The following is a 22,441-nucleotide window of genomic DNA, read 5'->3' as shown; positions in this document are numbered from 1 at the left end:
ATACGGCGGACTTCAGAGACCCTGACCGCTGGCCGTATAAATACAGCCAGCGGTCGGGAACCTGTTAAAGAGAGGTTAAAGGGTAATTCCCATTTTAGACATGTATGGCATATCTACCGCCGCATCCAAGCGGAGAACGAATGAAAACGTGGCCAGGATTATATGTGCTATGCTCGTGCTCTAGAACTCCCATAGCAGTGAATGAGAGTAAGGCTGGGTTCACACAAACACATTAACGTCTGTAAAGGACGGAACGTATTTCGGCCGCAAGTCCCGGACCGAACACACTGCAGGGAGCCGGGCTGCTAGCATCATAGTTATGTACGACGCTAGGAGTCCCTGCCTCGCTGCGGGACAACTGTCCCGTACTGTAATCAAGTTTTCAGTATGGGACAGTAGTTCCACGGAGAGGCAGGGACTCCTAACGGCTCCCTACAGTGTGTTCGGTCCGGGTCTTGCGGCCGAAATACGTACCGTCCATTACGGACCGAACATGCTCGTATGAATCCATCCTAAGGGTATGTTCACACGTGCACGTCCGTTACGACTGAAATTACGGAGCTGTTTTCAGGCGAAAACAGCTCCTGAATTTCAGACGTAATGGCATGTGCAGGCGTTTTTCGCAGCGTCCATTACGGACGTAATTGGAGCTGTTTTTCTATGGAGTCAATGGAAAACGGCTCCAATTACGTCCCAAGAAGTGACAGGCACTTCTTTGACGCGGGCATCTTCTTTACGCGCCGTCTTTTGACAGCGGCGCGTAAAAAAAATGACCCTCTGCACAGTACATCGTAAAACCCATTCAAATGAATGGGCAGATGTTTGCCGACGTTTTCAAGCAGTATTTTCGGCCGTAATTCCAGGCGTAAAACGCCTGAATTACGTCCGTAAATAGTGCGTGTGAAGATACCCTAAGGGTATGTTCACACACAGTGGTTTCAGATGTAATTCGGGCATTTTACACCTCGAATTACACCTGAAAAAACGCCCCTAATACGCCTACAAACATCTGCCCATTGCTTTCAATGAAAATTACAATGTTCTGTTCCCACGAGCCTTTATTTTACGCGTCGCTGTCAAAATACGGCGCGTAAAATGACGGCTCGTCAAAAGAAGTGCAGGACACTTCTTGGGACTTTTTTGGAGGCGCTTTTCATTGACTCCATTGAAAAACAGCTCCAAAAACGGCCGTAAAAAAAAAAGCAGCGAAAAACGCGAGTTGTTAAAAAAACGTCTGAAAATCAAGAGCTGTTTTCGCCTGAAAACAGCTCCGTATTTTCAGACGTTTTTGCTCACTGCGTGTGAACATACCCTTAGGCCGGATTCACACGAGCGTGTTCGGTCCACGATATAAGGTCCGTATGTCGGCAGTATTTCCCGGACAGAACATACTGCAGGGAGCTGGGCTCTTATCGTCACAGTTATCTATGATGCTTCCTCGCTGCGGAAAAACTGTCCCGTACTGAAAACATGATTACAGTACAGGAAAGTTTTCCCGCAGCGAGGCAGCGACTCCTGGCATCATACATAACTATGACGATAAGAGCCCGGCTCCCTGCAGTGTGTTCGGTCCGGGAAATACTGCCAACATACGGACCGTATATCGTGGACCGAACACGCTCGTGTGAATCTGGCCTTAGGGTATGTTCACGCGCTTAGGGTATGTTCACACGCCCTATTTACGGACGTAATTCGGGCGTTTTAGCCCCGAATTACGTCCGAAAATACGGCTCCAAAGCGTCGGCACACATCTGCCCATTCATTTGAATGGGTTTTACGATGTACTGTGCCGACGGTAATTTTTTTCACGCGCCGCTTTCAAAAGACGGCACGTAGAAAAGACGCCCGCGTCAAAGAAGTGCCTGTCACTTCTTGAGACGTAATTGGAGCCGTTTTCCCTTGACTCCATGGAAAAACAGCTCCAATTACGTCCGTAATGGACGCAGCGAAAAGCGCCTGCACTTGCCATTACGTCTGAAATTGCGGAGCTGTTTTCCCCTGATTTTCATAGTGTTCAATGGAAAATCAGCTCCAAAAAACGCCTCATGAAGTGACATGCTACTTCTTTTTACGTAGCGTCTTTATTACGCTCCGTTTTTTAAAAACGGCCCAAAATACACCTTAAGACACTGCGTGTGAACATACCCTAAGGGTATGTTCACACAGGCTTTTTTCAGCCGTTTTTCGGGCCGAAAACATCCCGAAAAACGACTGAAAAATCGGAAGCAGAACGCCTACAAACATCTGCCCATTGATTTCAATGGGAAATACTGCGTTCTGTTCAGACGGGGCGTTTTCTTACGCCTCATTTTCAAAGAACGGCATGTAAAAAGACGTCCCGTAAAAAGAAGTGCATGTCACTTCTTGAGCCGTTTTTCATAGACTCCATAGAAAAACAGCTCCAAAAACGGCCATAAGAAAACGCAGCGAAAAGCGCGAGTTTGAATAAAAAAACTTCTGAATATCAGGAGCTGTTTTCCCTTGAAAACAGCTCCGTATTTTCAGACGTTTTTTGCTAAGCGGCATATGCATTTGCGGCATATTATGCGGATATGTAATAAATGTTTAAGATGGGAATACCCCTATAATATATTAGATAATATTCCATGTTCTACTTACACTCATAATCTGGATTACTTATTATAAAAGGGAAATTTACCATGAAAATATGTCAAGTCTTTTTAGCTTCACTACGATTTCATATAACTAAACGGGCCAAAAACGTTTTCTAATGGAGTACAGAAACAAGGCTAAAGTGCATAGGCCAAGACCATGAACTCCGGAAATAGGTCCTCTCATGTAATAGGTTATAAAGAATTATTTCATTTACATTCTTTTTACAACTGAGCTTTTAAAATACAACTGTAAAAACTGATGTAATGTCTCGTTCTGGCACTGCCGCCGCCGCCGCAGACCATTACAGCGAGTCACCAGCTTGTGCACAATATTCAGCCGTACAGCAACACATCGAACGCTGGTAAACCCCCTTGCGCATGCGTATTTAGTGTGGTAGCGCACTTTATGGCATTACAGTCAGGCATGTAATGGAAGCTTTCTTCCAAATGCTCTCAGAAGCTGGTTTGTGCTTCCGTTTTCAACCTGGCGACAATACTTACGCATTGAGCTGGTGACGTGCGATTTTGTCTGCAGCAAGTTCAAGAGAGGAGGAGGTGGCAAGCGGTTGTTGGTGCTTCGGCGATAACGGGGACTATTGCAGCCGCCTGGAGCAGGTTTAGTATCCTAAATTGTTGTATGTTCTAATACACATATTCAGGTACATGAACAATACACGTTTTACCTCAGAGAGACAGTGCTGTGGTGACTAGTCGAGCGTTTCCAGGCTCCTCACATTTATGCATGTTATACATGTTGTATTGGCATAGCTAAAATGAGACATTGCTATTGGAATCAGTGCCAGTCAGTGCCCACCCAGAATCTGCAAAGTCCTCCTCAGAAAACGCAACCAATCTCCTCAAATACAATAGTATACAGAAGCAGAAGACCTCAGCGTATGAAGGATTCCATTTTATTGTGGACCCTTTTTCAGTTTCAGCAAATAAGGCCTATTCTTTGTATAATGAAATGTCATTTAACCCCTTCACGTCGTAAACAACGTTCAGATTTTCATTTTAGTTCCCCCCCACCTTCCAAAAGCCATAACTTTTTTTATTTTATCTTTCCGTCGATATAGTACTATGAGGGCTTGATTTTTGCGGGCTGAGTTGTAGTTTTTCGTAGCACCATCTATTGTGCCATATAATGTACTAGGAAACGGGCAAAAAATTATTTGTGGGTAGAAAATGAAAAAAAAAACAGCGATTCCTCCATGGTTTTTTGTGCTTTTGAATTCACTGTTCAATTAAAACATGTTAAACTTTATTCTGTGGGTCAATATGATTACGGCGATACCAAATATATATATATATATATATATATATATATATATATATATAGTCTTCTATATTTTACTACTTCTACAAGGAAAAAACGAAGTGTAAAAAATTTGTACATTTATTTTGTGTCGCTAAAACCATTTTTCCGTCGAGGTATGGGGTAAGTGGTATGAGGGCTTATTTTTTGCGGGATAAGCTGTAGTTTTCAATGATACCATTGCATTGCTGGGGGCGTGATGAACTGCTATAGAGGGTCGACCCCCCCCCTCTTTCTAACTATTGAAATACTGCGGTCGCTATTGACCGCAGCATTTAACGGGTTAAACTAGCGCAATCTTGCTCGTTAATGTGAAGTGTCGGCTGTAACATACTTCTCCCTACCCGGCTATGACGTAACTGTATGTCATGTGTCGGGAAGGGGTACATTTTCCAATATAGTTTCTGTATTAATTGAGCATGGTTTTCAAGATCTCTGCTTGTTGTTATTCAAGTAGGATTCTTCATTGTTTAGTTCCAGTGGATAGAAATGTGTCCTGGTCATGTGATGGACACACAGGTACAGAACACCTTACAGTATGTGTGTTAGAGCTGTGTCTTGTAACAAGCCGTGCACCTGTGTGTGTCCGTTTTTTCTTTTTTTTTTTGTTTTTTTGTTTTTTTTATATGTATATATCCCCTGGGACTAAACAATATCTATTAAGTGACTGAGATTAAGATTTTTAAAATTGCGAGGATTGGATACAGAAAGTATATTAAAAAAAACTAGAATTAATTATACAAAATGTATGTGAACAACCCTCCTAAGGCTGGATTCACACGAGCATGTTCGGTCCGTAAAGGACGGAACGTATTTCGGCCGCAAGTCCCGGACCGAACACAGTGCAGGGAGCCGGCCTTCTAGCATCATAGTTATGTACGACGCTAGGAGTCCCTGCCTCGCTGCGGGACAACTGTCCCGTACTGTAATCGTGTTTTCAGTACGGGACAGTAGTCCACGGACCGAACATGCTTGTGTGAATCCAGCCTAATTATTAAGTTCAGGTGTTTAGGCCATGCCTATTGCAAAGAGGTGCATAAAATTAAGCACACAGCCATTCGATCTCCATAGAGAAACATTGGTAGTAGTATGGTTCGTACAGATAGATAGATATTTGGTATTGCCGAGTCCGTAATGGCGGGAACTATAAAAATATGATGTTATTTGTCCTGCGCAGTACACGCCGTAAAAAAAACAACTAAAAAATACTGCCAGAACTGCTGTTTTTTTTGGTCACTTTGTCTTCCAAAAAAATGAAAAAAAAGTAATCAAAAAGACGCACGTATCCAAAAATGGTACCTATAGAAACTATAGCTCGTCTTACAGCCCTCATACAGCTACGTCATTGAAAAAAATTATAACGTTTTATGGTTCTCACAACGTGGTGACAGAAAAAATACATTCTTTTTACAAAAGTAATTTTATTGTGCAAAAAGTTGTAAAACATAAAAAAAAAGTGCTATAAATTTGGTATCGCCAGAATCGTACTGGCCCGCAGAATAAAGTTAACATGTAATTTATGACACGTGGTGAACGCTATATAAAAAACGCCTAAAAACTATGCTGGAATTGCTGTTTTTTGGTCACTTTGCCTCACAAAAAAAAATAGCATAAAAAGTGATCAAAAAGTCGCATGTACTCCAAAATGGTACCAATAACTATAGCTCGTCCCGCAAAAAAACAGCCCTCATTCCACTACGTCTATGAAAAAATAAAATAAGTTAAGGCTCCAATAAGTAAGGAAAATAAAAATATGCAGTTGTGCAGGCCTATCAGGAGGCGATTTATCAAGGCCTTAAAATTAGGGAACCAGTAAGGGGAGGGCCCAAACATATCTGCTAGAAGCGAGGGCGCCCGTATTATACCAGGACAACATTTCCCAGAAAAATTCCTCAAACTGCAAAGGTGCGGAGTGTGGACCAAAGGGGGGATAAGAAAGGAGACCATTTATCAGATTATTTTATTGTTTACCCCATTATTATACCACCTGACTATGCCCCTAATGTGCTCTGCCCAGCTTACATGTACCCCCACATTATAAACTGAAATACCAGTAATACTCAAACAAAACTACTACCAAGCAAAATCCACGCTTCAAAAGCCAAATGGTGCTCCCTTCCTTCTGTGCCCTACAGTGTGCCCAAACAGTAGTTTACTTCCACATATATGGCATTGCCAAACCAGGGAGAACCCTTTTAACAATTTTTTGGAGTGTATGTCTCAAGTGGTCCAAGCTGGGCATGACATATTTGCCACTGAAATGTCACATCTAGGGAAACATTTTAATTTTTACTTTGCACCATCCGCAGCGCAATCATTTATTGAAAAGACCTGTGGGCTGAAAATGCTCACTACACCCCTTAATAAATGCCTTGAGGGGTGCAGTTTCCAAAATGGGGTAACTTCTCAGGGATTTCTTTTATTATTTCACATCCGAGCCTCTGCAATTGTGACCCAATACTGTGTAAGTTGCCAAATTAGGCCTCAACTTCGCATGGTACTCTTTCACTCCTGAGCCCTGTCGATAGTCCAGGCAAAAGATTAGGGCCACATGTAGGGTGTTTCTAAAACCGGGAAACACCGCATAAGGGTATGTGCATATGTAGTGACCAAAAACGTTTGAAAATACGGAGCTGTTTTCAAGGGAAAACAGACCCTGATTTTCAGACGTTTTTTTGAGCAACTTGCGTTTTTAGCGATGTTTTTTTACGTCCGTTTTTGGAGCTGTTTTCATTGGAGTCTATGAGAAAACGGCTCCAAAAACTTCCAAAGAAGTGTCCTGCACTTCTTTGACGAGGCAGTCATTTTACGCGTCGTCGTTTGACAGCTGTCAAACGACGACGCGTAAATTACAGGTCGTTGGCACAGTACGTCGGCAAACCCATTCAAATGAATGGGCAGATGTTTGCCGACGTATTGGAGCCGTACTTTCAGGCGTAAATCAAGGCATAATACGCCTCGTTTACGCCTGAAAATAGGTTGTGTGAACCCAGCCTAATAATTAGAGAGCTGTCTTGTTATGGTGGCACAAGCTGGGCACCATATTTTGTCATATCTAAGGAAAAAATCGCATTTTCACTCTGCAACATCGCGTGCACACTAATTTCTGCAATACACCTGTGGGGTTAACATGCTCACTACACCCCTATGTGAATACCTTGAGGGTGTAGTTTCCAAAATGGGGTCACTTCTGGGGGGTTTCTACTGTTTTGGTTCCACAGGGGCTTTGCAAATGCGACAGAGCGACCGGAAACGAATCCAGCAAAATATGTACTCCAAAAGCCAAATGGCGCTCCTTCCCTTCTGAGCCCTACTGTGAGCCGTACTCGGGAGAAATTGCTTTACAAATGTTGTGGTGAATTTTTTTCTTTATTGAGAAAATGTAAAAATTTTGAGCTAAAGCTACGTCTTACTGAAAAAAAAGGATTTTTTTTTTTAATATTCACTGCCCTATTCTAATAAAATCTATGAAACCCCTGTGGGGTCAAAATGTTCATTACACCCATACATGAATTCCTTAAGGGGTGTAGTTTCCTAAATGGAGTCATTTTTTGTGCGTTTTCTCTGTTTTGGTCCTTCAGGGGCTTTGCAAATGCGACATGGCCTCCACAAACCATTCCTGCTAAATTTTAGCTCCAAAAGTCAAATGGCGCTCTTTCCCGTCTAAGCTCTGCCGTGTGTCCAAACAGCTGTTTATGACCACATGTGGGATATTGTTTTACTCGGGAGAAATTGCTTTACAAATGTTGCAGTGCTTTTTCTCCTTTTAGTCCTTGTGAAAATGAGAAACAATTAGCTTTCTTTGAAAGAATGTAGATTTTAATTTTGGCGGCCTACTTCCAATAATTTCTGCTGTAAACCTGTGGGGTCAAAATGCTCACTATAACCCTAGATAATTTCCTTCAGGGGTCTAGTTTCCCAATTTGAGTCACTTTTGGGGGATTTCCACTGTTTTGTCACCGCAAGAGCCCTTCAAACCTGACATGGTGCCTAAAATATTTTCGAATAAAAAGGAGGCCCCAAAATCCGCTAGGTGTTTTTTTTTTCTTCTCAGGCCTGTTCTTCAGTCTATCAGCACACTTAGGGTATGTGCACACACACTAATTACGTCCGTAAATGACGGACGTATTTCGGCCGCAAGTAGTGGACCGAACACAGTGCAGGGAGCCGGGGTCCTAGCATCATACTTATGTACGATGCTAGGAGTCCCTGCCTCTCCGTGGAACTACTGTCCCGTACTGAAAACATGATTACAGTACGGGACAGTTGTACTGCAGAGAGGCAGGGACTCCTAGCATCGTATATAACTATGATGCTAGGAGCCCGGCTCCCTGCAGTGTGTTCGGTCCGGTACTGGCGGCCGAAATACGTCTGTCAATTACGGACGTAATTAGTGTGTGTGCACATACCCTAAGGATCACATGTAGGATATTTCTAAAAACTGCAGAATCTGGGCAATAAACATTGAGTTGCATTTCCCTGGTAAAACGTTCTGTTACAAAAAAATGGATTAACCCTTCACGACATTTGACGTATCCATACGCCAAAGTCGGGTAGGGGAAGTATGGAACGGGCTCGCGAAGTGAACCCGTTCCATACGATGCGGGTGTCGGCTGTATGTTACAGCCGACAGTTCAGAGTAACGAGCGGGATCGCGCTCGAGCGCGATCACACTCGTTAAATGCCGTGGTCAATAGCGCCATTTTTAATCATTAGAAAGAGGGGGCGACCCCCTCTAACCTATCATCGCGCCCCCCGCAATGCAATCGCGGTGTGGCGATGGTTGATTTGGCTGCCTGAGGGCCTAATGAAGGCCCCCAGGTCCACCATCTTTGTGCTTCTATTAAGCGCTGCAATAAATTAGTATTGCTGTATATAGTACAAGCGATCTAACGATCGCTGGTTGAAGTCCCCTAGGGAGACTAATAAAAAAAAAAAAAGTAAAAATTAGTCGAATAACGTTTTTTTACATAAAAAAAATAAATGTCATTTTTAAAAAAAAAACCTTTCCCATTTTCCCTACAGCATAGTAAAAAACTAATTAGGAAATAAACATAATTGGTATCGCCGCATCCGTAAAAGTCTGAACTATTATAATATGTCACAATTTAATCCGCACTGTGTACGCCGTAAAAAATAAATAAAAATGTAAACACCAGAATCGCTATTTAAGTAAAAATGATCAAAACTTTGCATGTACCCCAAAATGCGATCATTGAAAACTACAGCTTATCCCGCAAAAAATAAGCCCTCATACCACTTAATCAACGGAAAAATAAAAAAGTTATCGCTCTCAGAATTTGGCGACACAAAATAAATTTTATTTTTTACACTTCGGTTTTTACTTGTAAAATATAGAAAAAACTATATATACTTTAATTCCTGTGAAACGTCTAAAGGATTAAGAAGCTTTCTAAATGCTGTTTTTAATACTTTGAGGTATGAAGTTTTTAAAATGGGGTGATTTATTGGGGGTCTCTAATATATAAGGCCCTCAAAGCCACTTCACAACTGAACTGGCCCCTGTAAAAATAGCCTTTTTGAAATTTTCTTAGAACTTTAGCAGCAATTTCTACAATTTTTAAGCCTTGTAATATCCTAGAAAAATATAAAACGATGTTCAAAAAACGATGCCAAACTAAAGTAGACATATGGGGGATGTTAATTAGCAACAATTTTGTGTGGTTTAACTGCCTGTCTTACAAGCGGATACATTTAAATTTAGAAAAATGCTAATTTTTGCAATTTTTCACTATATTGTGGTGTTTTGTTTTTTTAAATTAAATAATGAATGTATCGAGCAAATTTTGCCAGTAACATAAAGTCCAATGTGTCACGAGAAAACAGTCTCAGAATCGCTTGGATAGGTAAAAGTATTCCGAAGTTATTACCACATAAAGTGAAACATGTCAGATTTGAAAAATGAGGCTCTGTCAGGAAGGTCAAAAGTGGCCAAAGCGGGGAGGGGTTAAGGCCTTTTCAGGCCCTGTCATTAAGCGGTTAATCAGCCGGTGAAACTACCCAAATGAGTGGCTATTATCAATGCCGAATGCTCACAATACAAAAGCTAAAAACTAAGTGTTTGAAAATAATTGCTCTAAAGGACCCATGAAGAAATTAGGCAATATTGAAGCGCGTAGGGTAAAATAATTCTTTAGTCGGATAGGCAGCTTTCTGAAAACTGTAGGGACAGTGTTAGAGAGACGGACCTGTGTCTAACCCGTAGTATGTCAGGGACGGATACACTATAATCTCCAGGACACGCTAGGCTATTAGATAGGTGTACTGGCAAGTTAGAGCAAACAAGTTGAATAGTGTGATCACAAAATTCTATACAAAATTTTATACAGGACTATTGCCGACAACAGGGAACGTCCTCTCACAATATTCACGACAAAACGGGTCTGTCGATCTGCTCATGCGCTACTGCTAACTGTAACTAATAAGTAGCCAGTCATACAGGTGTTTCCCAGGGTGGAGTGTGATATATCCCATGATTGGGAAGCTGTCCAAAAAAATTGTTTGCAGGTCTATAGACCTGGCCAAAAGTAATGAGACAGACACAAATTTTGGTTTTCACAAAGTTTGCTGCTTCAGTGTTTTTAGATCTTTTAGTCAGATGTTTTTATGGTATATTGAAGTACAGTTAGAAGCATTTCAAAAGCTTTTAAACTTTTATTGACCAATACAAATTTATGCAAAAACACAATATTTACAGTGTTGACCCTTATTATTCAGGACTTCTGCAATTCACCCTGGCATGCTGGATATCAGCTTCTGGGTCAAATCTTGACTGATGGCAACCCATTCTTGCCTAATCCATGCTTGGAGTTTATCACAATTTTTGTGTTTTTGTTTGTCCATCCGCTTTGTGAGGATTGACCACAGGTTCTCAATGAGATCTGGGGAGTTCCCTGGGTATTGACCCAAAATTTCAATGTTTTGTTTACCGATCCACTTAGTTTTGACTTTTGCCTTGTGACATGGTGCTCCATCATGCTGGAAAAAGCATTATTCATCAACAAATTGCTCCTGGACCGTTGGGAGAAGTTGCTCTTGAAGGATGTATAGATACCATTCTTTATTCATGACAGCGTTCTTAGGCAAAATTGTGAGTGAGCCCACTCCCTTGGATGAAAAGCAACCCTACACTTGAATGGTCTCAGGATGCTTTTCTGTTGGCATGATACAGGACTCATAGTAGCACTCACCTTTTCTTCTTTGGACAATCCCTGTAGAATGTGAGCCTGTTCTTAATGTTTTTCTTGGAGAGAAGTGGCTTCCTTGCTGCCCTTTTTGACACCAGGCCAACCTCCAAAAGCCTTCGCCTCACTATGCACGCAGAAGCACTGACACCCGCCTGCTGCCGTTCCTGAGCAAACTCTGCACTAGTGTCGAACCAATCCCGTAGCTGAATCCTCTTTAGGAGACGGTCCTTGCACTTGCTGGACTTGGGCGCCCTGAAGCCTTCTTCACAGCAATTGAACCACTCTTTGAAGTTCTTGATGATCCCATAAATGGTTAGGGGCAATCTTACAAGCAGCAATATCCTTGCCTGTAAAGCCCTTTTGATGCAAAGCAATGATGACTGCACGTGTTTCCTTGGAGGAAAACCATGGTTAACAGAAGAAGACCATGATTTCAAGCACTATCCCCCTTTTAAAGCAACCAGTCTGCTCTTCTAATTCAATCAGCATGACGGAGTGTTTCCTCGGTAACACTTTCTACTGAGCTAATGAGAAGATCACTGAAATTATGTCAGCAGGTCATTTTGTGGCAGGGCTAAAATGCAGTGGTTTTTGTGATTAAGTTAATTTTCATGGCAAGGAATGACTTTGCAATTCAGCTGATCACTCTTCATATCAATCTAGAGGTAATGCAAATTGCCACTATAAAAACAGAAGCTGCAAACTTTGTGAAAACCAAAAATCTGTATCGTTCCAAAACTTTTTGCCAGGACTCTACACTGGTGTAGTATTTTAATGTATAACTAATAAAAGTATTTATTTTAAGTTCCATAATCGTATCAGTGTGGTGTAGTTTTAATGTGAATTACCACAGTTTTTAAGACGCTTGTTTTGCTTGCGCAGCTTGTACAGATGAAACATTGAAGCCATGTGTTTCACCTGCTCCAGTATCATGGGCAAAAATCGCATAGCCGCAGAAACTTACAGTACAGTCGAATGTGATTTTGCCACGCTGTACACTACGTGTACAGGCACCCTCAAGTAGCATATATTTATACAATAATTGTGTTATTACCTAAACCCAAAACTTCATCACATCAATACATAACTTTCATTCTTAATTCATTAAATCTCTTCCAATGTGTTGGGGGTCGTCTATGCCAGGGGTTCTAAATTGTTTTCTACTGTGGGCTTACCATCCAGAACATGGTGGTGCCACATTGGTTACACTCAATGCGTAAACAAAAAAATTAGTCTCCGTTTTATCTTTTGTTTCCTGAATGCAGTATAACATAAAAATAATTTGCTACACCAGGGAATAGTGCAGCCAAAGTAAAGCATGTGTAGCTTATGAGGAAAACGGCCTCCCCAGCTACGTCTCGACAACAACTTGGGGAGCAGCAGTATGAGTCCACATGTAGCAACCTCCACTTGGCTGAAGTGCTGATGCATTGCTGTTCTCCTGCAAAAAAACGCAGGTGTGCTAACAAGCATTTTAAAAAAATGCAGCGAACTCCAGTAAATCTGTATGCCAGCGCCATTTTCGTCCAATGGCACAAACATCACTTGTTTTTACCCTCGAAGCTTGAGCAGCACTGGCCTCTGTTCTTTGCTGTATTACGGAAATGTTGTTTGTATTGCTTCCAGGAGAAATTACCTCTGTAATATGGCATCCAATTGAACATGGCACACTTCTTTTTTTTTTTTTTTTCTGTCTGATTCCCTGTGAAAAAGACCTCTGTATTGGCTTATGCTTCTAGGAGAATACGTCTTACATACAAATTCCGAGCATGCCGCAATTTATGAAATCAGAGGCATATGGATGTATAGTAGAGGCCTCCTGGCCCTCTATGACCGCCTCAATAAAAATGGAGCCATAATAGGGAAGTGTGCACGTACACAGTCTTAATACAATGGTGAGCTGTAAATCGAATGAGATACAAGCTACAGAAATCATGCAACGTACCTACTTGACTTGGGGGCTCCTGTAAAAGATACCTAACCATTGCATAGGTGCTGTTTCTTGATACTGCAGTAACTAGGTCAGTGTGTTGTTTTTTTAGGCTCTGTTTACATCTGCATCATGGCTTCCATTGGAATCGGAAGCCACGACACAGTGCCCAATCCGTCCCGCGATGGATACAGGACACCAAACTTTAGAAGATTTAAAATTATCAGATTTTTACGATCATGGTTTCCCATTAGATTTTTTTTAATTTTTGTTAACTATTTTCTAATTTAAAAAAAAAAAAAAAAGCTATTTGACAAAAGGCGCTCAGATCTTTGCAGAAGACTTCATATAAATATATGTAAAAAATGTGTTTATAATTATTATTTGTTTGCTTTTATAGGCCTGCAGTTTAAAAATGAGTCATTCAGAGGAGCAGCAATGTGATTCACAAGGGGAAAACGTGTACAAGGTATTAAATACTAAAGATAACGATCATCGACTATGACCAGCAGCAAGAGTTTTTTAAAGAAATTGCAGAGTTCAGGTTGTGGAGGGAGCCAGCCTCTCTATCTCGGTAGTTGTTGTAGTATATGTTTACGCCTGTCTCTGTTTGTCTGGCTTTCCACAACAGCAGCTCTCATCACGTCTTGAGTGTCACCCAGAGGTGGTGATTGATGTGATAAGATACACCAGACAGTCACAGACTCGTACGTGGTTTTTCTATTTATCTGCCCCGTTCTCCAAATGGACAACTCTATGGATCAGCACAGTCACGCTGAGTTAGAACTCATGTACACGACAGAGCATATGCGGGAACTGTTCAGCATCTCCTGGCTATTCCTGCCAATCTGTAGCACAGAGCCACAGGACTCTGTCTGCCGTCACATGTGCTCTGTGCAGCACCATATGTTTGAGATAACCGACACTAAAAGCAATGCTTGTAGGAGAGAATACCTCCATAACACGACATCTAATATATCGTGACACAGATGTGCGCATGATATTCATCTAGAAGCTCGTATTAGGGATCTGGAGGAGCAAAATGCAACACTAAGGGAGATAGACAATCTTGAGCGGAGCATGCTGCTCACTGAGCACGCAGTTCGTGTGGTAGATCTGGAGGGTGAAGACATGGGTCAGCAGGACCAGGCAAGTAGTTGGGTTAATGTAGTTAGGGGCAGTAGAACGGGATCCAAGAAAAGGAAGGCCAATCCTGTTTCTGATATTCCAAGCAAAATTGCCAAGTTGGGTTATGATTCGAGGGTGTCCGTCTCTGAAATGGCAGCCCTAGTGGATACTGGGAATTGGCTCAAGGACCGTATCCACAGAGTTGTGGTCAATGATTCTTACTCTGAATGGTCCCCGGTTATAAATGGTGTACCCCAGGGTTCAGTGCTGGGACCACTATTATTCAACTTATTTATTAATGATATAGACGAGGATGGGATTAATAGCACTATTTCTGTTTTTGCTGAGGATACCAAGCTATGTAGTATTGTTCAGTCTATGAAAGATGTTCGTAATTGCAAGCTGATTTCAACACACTAAGTGTTTGGGCGTCCACTTAGCAAATTAGATTTAATGTAGATAAATGTAAAGTTATGCATCTGGGTACCAACAATCTTCATGCATCATATGTCTTAGGCCTAATGCACACGAACATGTTTTTGCGGCCGCAATTCACACGCAAATCTGCGTGTGAATTACGGTCCCATTCGTTTCAATGGGCCCATGCACATGACCGTGGTTTCCATGGTACGTTCATTGCCCGGGAGCCTGGACCGCAAAAAGATAGGACATGTCCTATATGGGCCGCATTTTGCGGTCCGGGCTCATTGAAATGAATGTACACGGTCATGTGCACGGCCCGTGACTTGCAGGCGGCCCGTGGATAACACTCCTCGGCTCTCCAAGCCGCAAATCACAGGGCCGTGCACTCCACTACAGTCGTGTGCTTGAGGCCTTAGAGAGAGCTACACTGGGAGAGTCACTTGTTGAGAAGGATCTGGGTGTACTTGTAGATCATAAAAAAAATAGAAGCAGCTGATTGACGTTGCATGCTGTTAAGGCCAGCAAGATATTGTCGTGTATTAAAAGAGGCATGGACTTGTGGGAAAGGGATATAATATTACCACTTTACAAAGCATTAGTTCAGCCTCATCTAGAACATGCAGTCCAGTTCTGGGCTCCAATTCATAGAAAGGATGCCCTGGAGTTGGAAAAAATACAAAGAAGAGCAACGGAGCTAATAAGGGGCATGGAGAATTTAAGTTATGAGGAAAGATTAAAAGAATTAAACCTATTTAGCCTTGAAAAGAGATAACTTATATAAATATATTAATGGCACATACAAAAATATGGTGAAATCCTGTTCCATGTAAAACCCCCTCAAAAAACAAGGGGTCACTCCCTCCGTCTGGAGAAAAAAAAGGTTCAATCTCCAGAGACGACAAGCCTTCTTTACTGTGAGAACTGTGAATCTGTGGAATAGTCTACCGCAGGAGTTGGTCACAGCAGGGACAGTAGATGGCTTTAAAAAAGGCTTAGGTAATTTCCTAGAACGAAAAAATATCAGCTCCTATGTGAATGTGTCGAATTTTTATTTCATCCCTTCCCTTTTTCCCATCCCTTGGTTGAACTTGATGGACATGTGCTTTTTTCAACAGTACTACCTATGTAACTCCAACAGAAAAAACCTCTGTATGCCCAAGTATAAAACTAAAGTAGGGCTCCATAGACTTCTATGAGGGCCACATTACTGCTCTGTAAGACTCGAAGGTTGTACGAAACCGTAATAAGGCCACGTGCCCGAACCCTTACTAGATAAATGTATGAATTTTTTTTACACTTAAATCGCATGTGTTCATGTACTTTGGTTGAAGTGTGGGTTCAATAGTAAATAATAAAAACTAAATCATATCATGCACTTTTTGCATCAAGATAAGGATAAGCTCCAGATTTCCTGTCCAAATTCGTGGGTGGAAAATTGACAGCGCATTACAGTAGTAGCAAAGTGAATGAGATTCAACAATTCTCATCCACAAGCTGCGAAAATGTTTGCACTTAAATTGACATGCCTGCTGTATATTACTGTATATAATATACCCCCTGACACTGCCCCACACAGTATATTGCCCCCAAAGTGCTTTCCACACAGTATAATGCCACATAACTGCCCTCCACACAGTATAATGCCCCCATAACTGCCCTCCACACTATATTGCTCCCCATAACTGCCCTCCACACAGTATATTGGCCCTCATAGCTGACCCCCACAGTATAAGGCCCCCATAGCTGCCCCCACACACTATAATACCCCTAAAGCTGCCCTCCACATAGTATGCTGCCCTCCACACAGTATAATGCCCCTATAGCTGGTCCTCCACACCATATAATGCTTTCTGTACACCGCCCGAATAGTGGCTAATAAAATAAATACTCACCTAACCCGTTCCAATGACTAGTGGAGTAGATCGCTCTGGTCCTGCAGTCTGTGTGAATCGGCGCAGATAGGCGTAATTACATAACTGCCTCGCGCCTTCTGCGCCGAGCCGTGAGTGAATGGTGATACCTAGTAAATGGTAGAGCAGGGACTTTACGACTCCCTGCTCTACCATTGGATTCAACTGTATCTGCGTCTTGAGGACGCAGATAAAATTGAAACTGGGGAAAAAAAATTTAGAAACCGAAATGTGCAAGATGACGTCGGTTAATTGCGCTGAATTTCGATTTTTGTGTTTGTTTTTTATCAATTGCCCAGCCCTACATACATTACAGATTTTTAAATCTGCAGCATGTCAATTTGTTGTGTATTTACTGCGGATTTCACTCATTTCAATAAGACGGGTAAAAACCGCATCAAAATCTGCATGTCTTGCATGCCAATTTTGCTGCGGATATGCTGTGCATTCGCAAAGAATTTTGCAACTTTATTTTCGGCTGAATTTCCCATCTCGTATGGGCGTACGCTAATTGTTTATGCTCCCTTTCTGAGACCCAGCAGTGTGGACTACTCGTTGTTTGTGCTGCATGCCAGGGATAAAGGGCAGAAAATCACACATAGCAACATAACATGTAAATATATATGTTTCTGTGTATATTTATGTATACTTCTGTCTAGATTATGCTATAAATGTGGGATAGGTTGCAGAACAAGAGTCAGTTGACTCCCATTCTTCTAATATGTGGTGATCCTTACCTATCAGGCATGCTGTAAATATCTAGTGGGAAAAGCTCTTTAAAAAGTATCTGTCACCTCTCCTGACATGTTATTTCTTGGGAAATACAAGTATTTATTAAAATAGACAATTCTAGCACATATTTTCTTAGAACTCTGCTTTGTGCCATTCCTCTGTTATGCCTCCTAGAAATTTATGACTACATTGACAATTGGGTGTTAAAAATTTTCTTGTCAAAGTGGCGTGTATCTAAAGAGTCTCACTCTGTCAGCACCTATTGGATATTATCAGTTTGTGTAGGGACATTCCCCCCCCCCTACTAGGTACACCCGGTTGTCAATTTATTCATACATTTCTAGGAGAAATAACAGAGGATGGGCACAACGAAGAGTTACATAGCTCTAAGAAAAAAATGCTCCAGAATTGTTACATAGTTAGTACGGTTGAAAAAAGACACGTCCATTAAGTTCAACCAAGGGATGGGATAAGGGAAGGTAACAATTTCTACACATAGGAGTAATACTTTTTTGTTCCAGGAATTTATCTAAGCCTTTTTTAAAGCCATCTACTGTCCCTGCTGTGACCAGCTCCTGCGGTAGACTATTCCATAAATTCACCGTTCTCACAGTAAAGAAGGCTTGTCGCCTCTGCAGGTTGAACCTTTTTTTCTCCAGACTGAGGGAGTGCCCCCTTGTTTTGTGAGGGGGTTTTACATGGAACACTATTTCACCATATTTTTTGTATGTGCTATTCATATATTTATATAAGTTAATCATGTCCCCCCTTAGTCGTCTTTTTATAAGGCTAAATAGGTTTAATTCTTTTTTTTTTTTTTTTTAAAAACATTTTTTTATTGGTTTTCAAACAATCATAATACAATTCAAACATAACATTATATTTACACTCAGACAGATGTCATCTTCAACTCACGCAGGAGCGTACACAAAGCAATACTTGAGATCTTGTCATTCCTTGGGTTAACATCATTTTATTATACTCTGTCTCCCTTTCTTGAGAACATCAAAGACATTGTACCTTGGAGAGATTAACCTTTATTATATCCCTGTCTCTTTGAACTCATAACCATACTATCTTGGCCCTCACTTAAGCCCCTTCCTTGTCCACTATCTTCCCCTGGTCTTTCATCCTCTCCTTTCCTCTATTCCTTTCCCTCCATCAATGCACTTTCAAACTTCCCAGAGTCCCTTTAATATCTTCTGTAAGATACCAAGAAGTATATCTGAAGTTCTCCATCAGTTCCCCTATCTCTCTTGCAGGCAACTGTTCTATGAATGGCCTCCACCGTTTGAAAAAACCTGATGTTTTTTGTTTCTTATGTTTTGTCGTTTCTATTCTATCTGAATACATACAGACTCTCATTTGCTGAGTTACCTGGTGTAGTGAGGGGATAGTGCTTTCAAGCCAACATTTTAGCAGGCATCTTTTGGCTACAAGAAATATTATATGCATCAGAGGGGGGATGTGCCCCTGAATCTCCGTTACTTCTGCACTAGCAGCAGCCTTGTAGTGGAAGAGCAGTAACATAGGATCTGCTGGTATCTCTCTGTTCCATAGTAGCTGTACATAATCTAAAACTCTCCTCCAAAACTTTTGTATCTCTGGGCATGACCATATGCCATGGTATAAATCAGTATTCAATTGACTACATTTTGGACAAGCATGTATTCTGCTGGGATTAGCTGTCGTTGCTGGAATATTGAAAGCATATATTGCCGCATGCATTAGTTTAAAGTGTGATTCCCTCCATACCTCATTCACCACACATTTCCGCACTATCTTCCAGCCCTCCAAAAGAGGAATTTTAACGTCTTGCATGTTCAGGGTGCGTCTCCAGTATGCAAACTGATCTCTCGGTGCTACTTGGATGTATAGATCTCTTATTGTTTTGTAAAGCATCGACAGTGACGTCCTATGTGTCTCATCTCCAATCACTTCATCAAAGACATGGTCTATAATTTCTGATTCCAAATTCCTTACCAGCTTTGTGCAGAACGATTTAATTTGTAAATACTGGAGGAAATGGTTAGAGGAAATCCCAAACTTCTCTACCAACTCCGGTAATGTACATAATCTGGCTTCCGTGGCATGGAGTATATTGCCTACTGTCTCAATTCCCCTTTGTTTCCATGCTGTGAATAAGGAACTCGATTGCCCCGCTGGAAATTCTATGTGTGACCATAGTGGTAGATATTTGGATAATTGAAATGACAGCCCCATCTTCTTCCTCACCTCCTTCCAACACATTATAGTATCCCTCAGTAGCACTGATCCCTTTACATGTCTAGGAAGCGATGTTAGTCTAGTATGTAATAGCGAGACGAGGTCATGAGATCCCGCCAATGCCTCATCCAATTCGTAATTTGAATAGTGGCTAGAACGTTGTAGCCAGTCCGCCACATGTCTGAACAAGCTGGCTATATTGTATCCCCTCAAGTGTGGTATATTTATCCCGCCTTGCCAGTGATAGCCTTGTAATTTAGCCATTGCGATTCTGGGTCTTTTATTTGCCCAAATAAACTTCAATATTTTAGTATTAAAGTCCTTCACATCCTTATGCTTCAATAGAATGGGCAATGTCTGGAGTGGATACAGCATTCTTGCAAACGATATCATCTTAACCAGATGACATTTACCAAATAGCGAAAGGGGCAAATTTGCCCATCTAGTAAGTTCAGTAGTTATTTTCTGGAAGAGCGGTTTGTAGTTGAGTTTATACAGAGTTTCTGACGTTTGCCCTATCTTAATCCCTAGGTATGTTATGTGTGATGTCGCTATCTTAATACCTGTTTTTTGAATTTCTATGCTGTCCCTATGATTATGTTGTGATAATCTCAGCAACTCACACTTTGTCGGATTAATCCTAAGCCCCGCAAAAGAACCATAGTGCCGAATCAGGTCAAAGACCTTCTGTAAGTGTAAAGTGGGTTTTGACATAAACAGGAGAATATCATCTGCAAATACTGCTGACTTCACTTCCCTATCCCCTATGTGTATACCCGAGTACAACTCATCACTCTCTAAGATCTTGATAAGGGGTTCCAGCGCCAGATCAAATAGCAACGGCGATAAGGGGCATCCCTGCCGCGTGCCCTTCTGTAATGCGAATGTCGGCGACCTGAATCCCGGCGTACAGACTGCTGCAGTAGGCTCCGTATATAGCGCTCTCAAATACTGTCTAAAGTTCCCTTGTACATTAAACTTATCCAGGACCATGTTTAGCCATCGCCATTCAACATTGTCAAAGGCTTTTTCTGCATCTATGACCACCAGAGCTGGTTGGTCGCATGACGATGGCCAAGCCTTAATCTCATCCATCACCCCCAGGACCTTTCTGATGTTAGTGACTGCAGCTCTACCTTTGATAAAACCCACTTGTGATGGTCCCACCAACTGAGGCATCAAGACCGCCAATCTATTTGCCATTATTTTCGATATTAATTTAAGGTCCTGGTTTATTAGTGATATGGGTCTGTAAGAACCCGGTTGCGAAAGATATTTTCCTGGTTTGGGTAGTACCTTTATGTACGCCATGTTTGCCGCTGCTGGTATGTGAGTTCCCTGCATCAACGAGTTAAAATAGGATAATAATGTTGGTGTTATCTGTTCCATCAGTATTTTGTAGAACTCTGCCGGATAACCATCTGGTCCCGGAGCTTTACCTCTTGGTAGTCCCTTAATTGCCATTTGTAGCTCTTCCATAATAATTGGCGTATTAAGACTGTCCAATTGATCTGTGGTCAAAGCTGGCATAACTATTCTATCAAGCAATTGATCTCCCTGTGTGGTGTCCGGCGTCTGTCCTTCTTTATACAATGTCTGATAATAGCGTTTCAAAATGTCATTAATTTTCCTGGGATCTGTGTGCATCTGATCAGTGTGATCTTTTAACTTTGTGATATGTGAGCGAGGCCGAAAGCCCCTTGATAATCCTGCTAGCAGCCTCCCCGCCTTATTTCCAAACCGAAAAAGTTCAGCTTCGTAAATTGATCTGCCGTATTTCTCTTTTTTGTCTAACCACTCCTCGAACAATCTCTTGGCTTCTACCCACTGTATCTGGTTGTCTGGCGTCGGGTCTGCCTGAAAGCTGGAATATGCCCCCCTTAGACCATCACTGTATTCCTTATATTTCTGAAACGTCTGCCTCTTTTTGAATGCAGCATAAGCAATGATCCTCCCTCTCAGTACCGCCTTAGCTGTTTCCCAATATAACGCATAATCTGTTCTGTGTGCCGCGTTATCCCCATCGTATTCTAACCACCAACCTCTCAATAGCTCTTGAAATCCTTCCTCATTTGCTAGCACTGTCGGAAATCTCCAAATGAAATCCCCCTCTTTAGGGTATGCGTCAGCCAGCATTAGGCTCATTGGAGCATGATCTGAGATGACCATATTTTTGATGTCAACCTGCTCCAATCTCTGTATCAAGTGTGGGCTCAAAAAAATATAATCCAATCTGGACCATGATTTATGCTGTGACGAAAAGTAAGTGTACTCTCTACCATCTGGATTCATATGTCTCCAGCTATCCCCCAGCATTGTGGCCTGTGTAAAGTTCGGCAGTATGCCGTCTGTTGCAAGAGATTGTGCATGGAGATTTCGTTGCCTGTCTTCAGCCGGATCCATTACCGAGTTAAAATCTCCCCCCACTATTTTCAGTACATTTGTGTCTGCCAGAATTGTATCTTGCAGTTCTTGAAAGAACGCACGGTTTCTTGAATTGGGAGCGTATATGTTATATATGCATATTTCCCCCGCCGGTGTGTCTAATAAAAGCCGTATCATGCGTCCCTCCGTGTCTGCATACTGTGAGCGTGTTGTGGATGTTAAATTTTTATGAATTAGGATCATCACTCCATTTTTTTTTTTTATCTGCCGCTGACCCATAGACTTCTCCTACCCACCACTTTCTCATACGGAAAAAATCTTTATCTGCCAGATGCGTCTCCTGAAGTAGAGCTATATCAACCTTTAGCGAGTGTAAATGTCTCAATACCATGGCTCTCTTGTGGGGGGACAGCAATCCTTTAACGTTCCATGTTATTATTCTCATAAAACAATTAACAACATTGAGCTATGTTGACCAGGTAAACCTCTTAGTCCCAATCCTAAAATTGACCAAAACCAGCAAATTGGGTAGGTATTTTTACTACTAATTAGCTCCCTTGTGGCTACTT

The 22,441-nt window shown here is 41.7% G+C and overlaps 1 protein-coding gene across 1 annotated transcript in view; it reads left to right on the top strand.

Moving 5' to 3' along the window:
• Positions 1-3,134: 3,134 nt before the first annotated feature.
• Positions 3,135-22,441, top strand: part of LOC142652532 (uncharacterized) — a gene marked incomplete at its 5' end in the record, with an annotated part of 104,298 nt that continues 84,991 nt past the window's right edge. The window contains one exon of the mRNA XM_075828178.1: positions 3,135-3,230. Within this exon, the coding sequence (XP_075684293.1) occupies positions 3,135-3,230 (96 nt within the window). The remainder of the gene's footprint in view (positions 3,231-22,441) is intronic.

The sequence above is a fragment of the Rhinoderma darwinii genome, chromosome 5, assembly GCF_050947455.1.
Source record: "Rhinoderma darwinii isolate aRhiDar2 chromosome 5, aRhiDar2.hap1, whole genome shotgun sequence".
Taxonomy (NCBI): Eukaryota; Metazoa; Chordata; class Amphibia; order Anura; family Rhinodermatidae; genus Rhinoderma; species Rhinoderma darwinii.
This window is presented reverse-complemented; position numbering and strand designations above follow the sequence as displayed.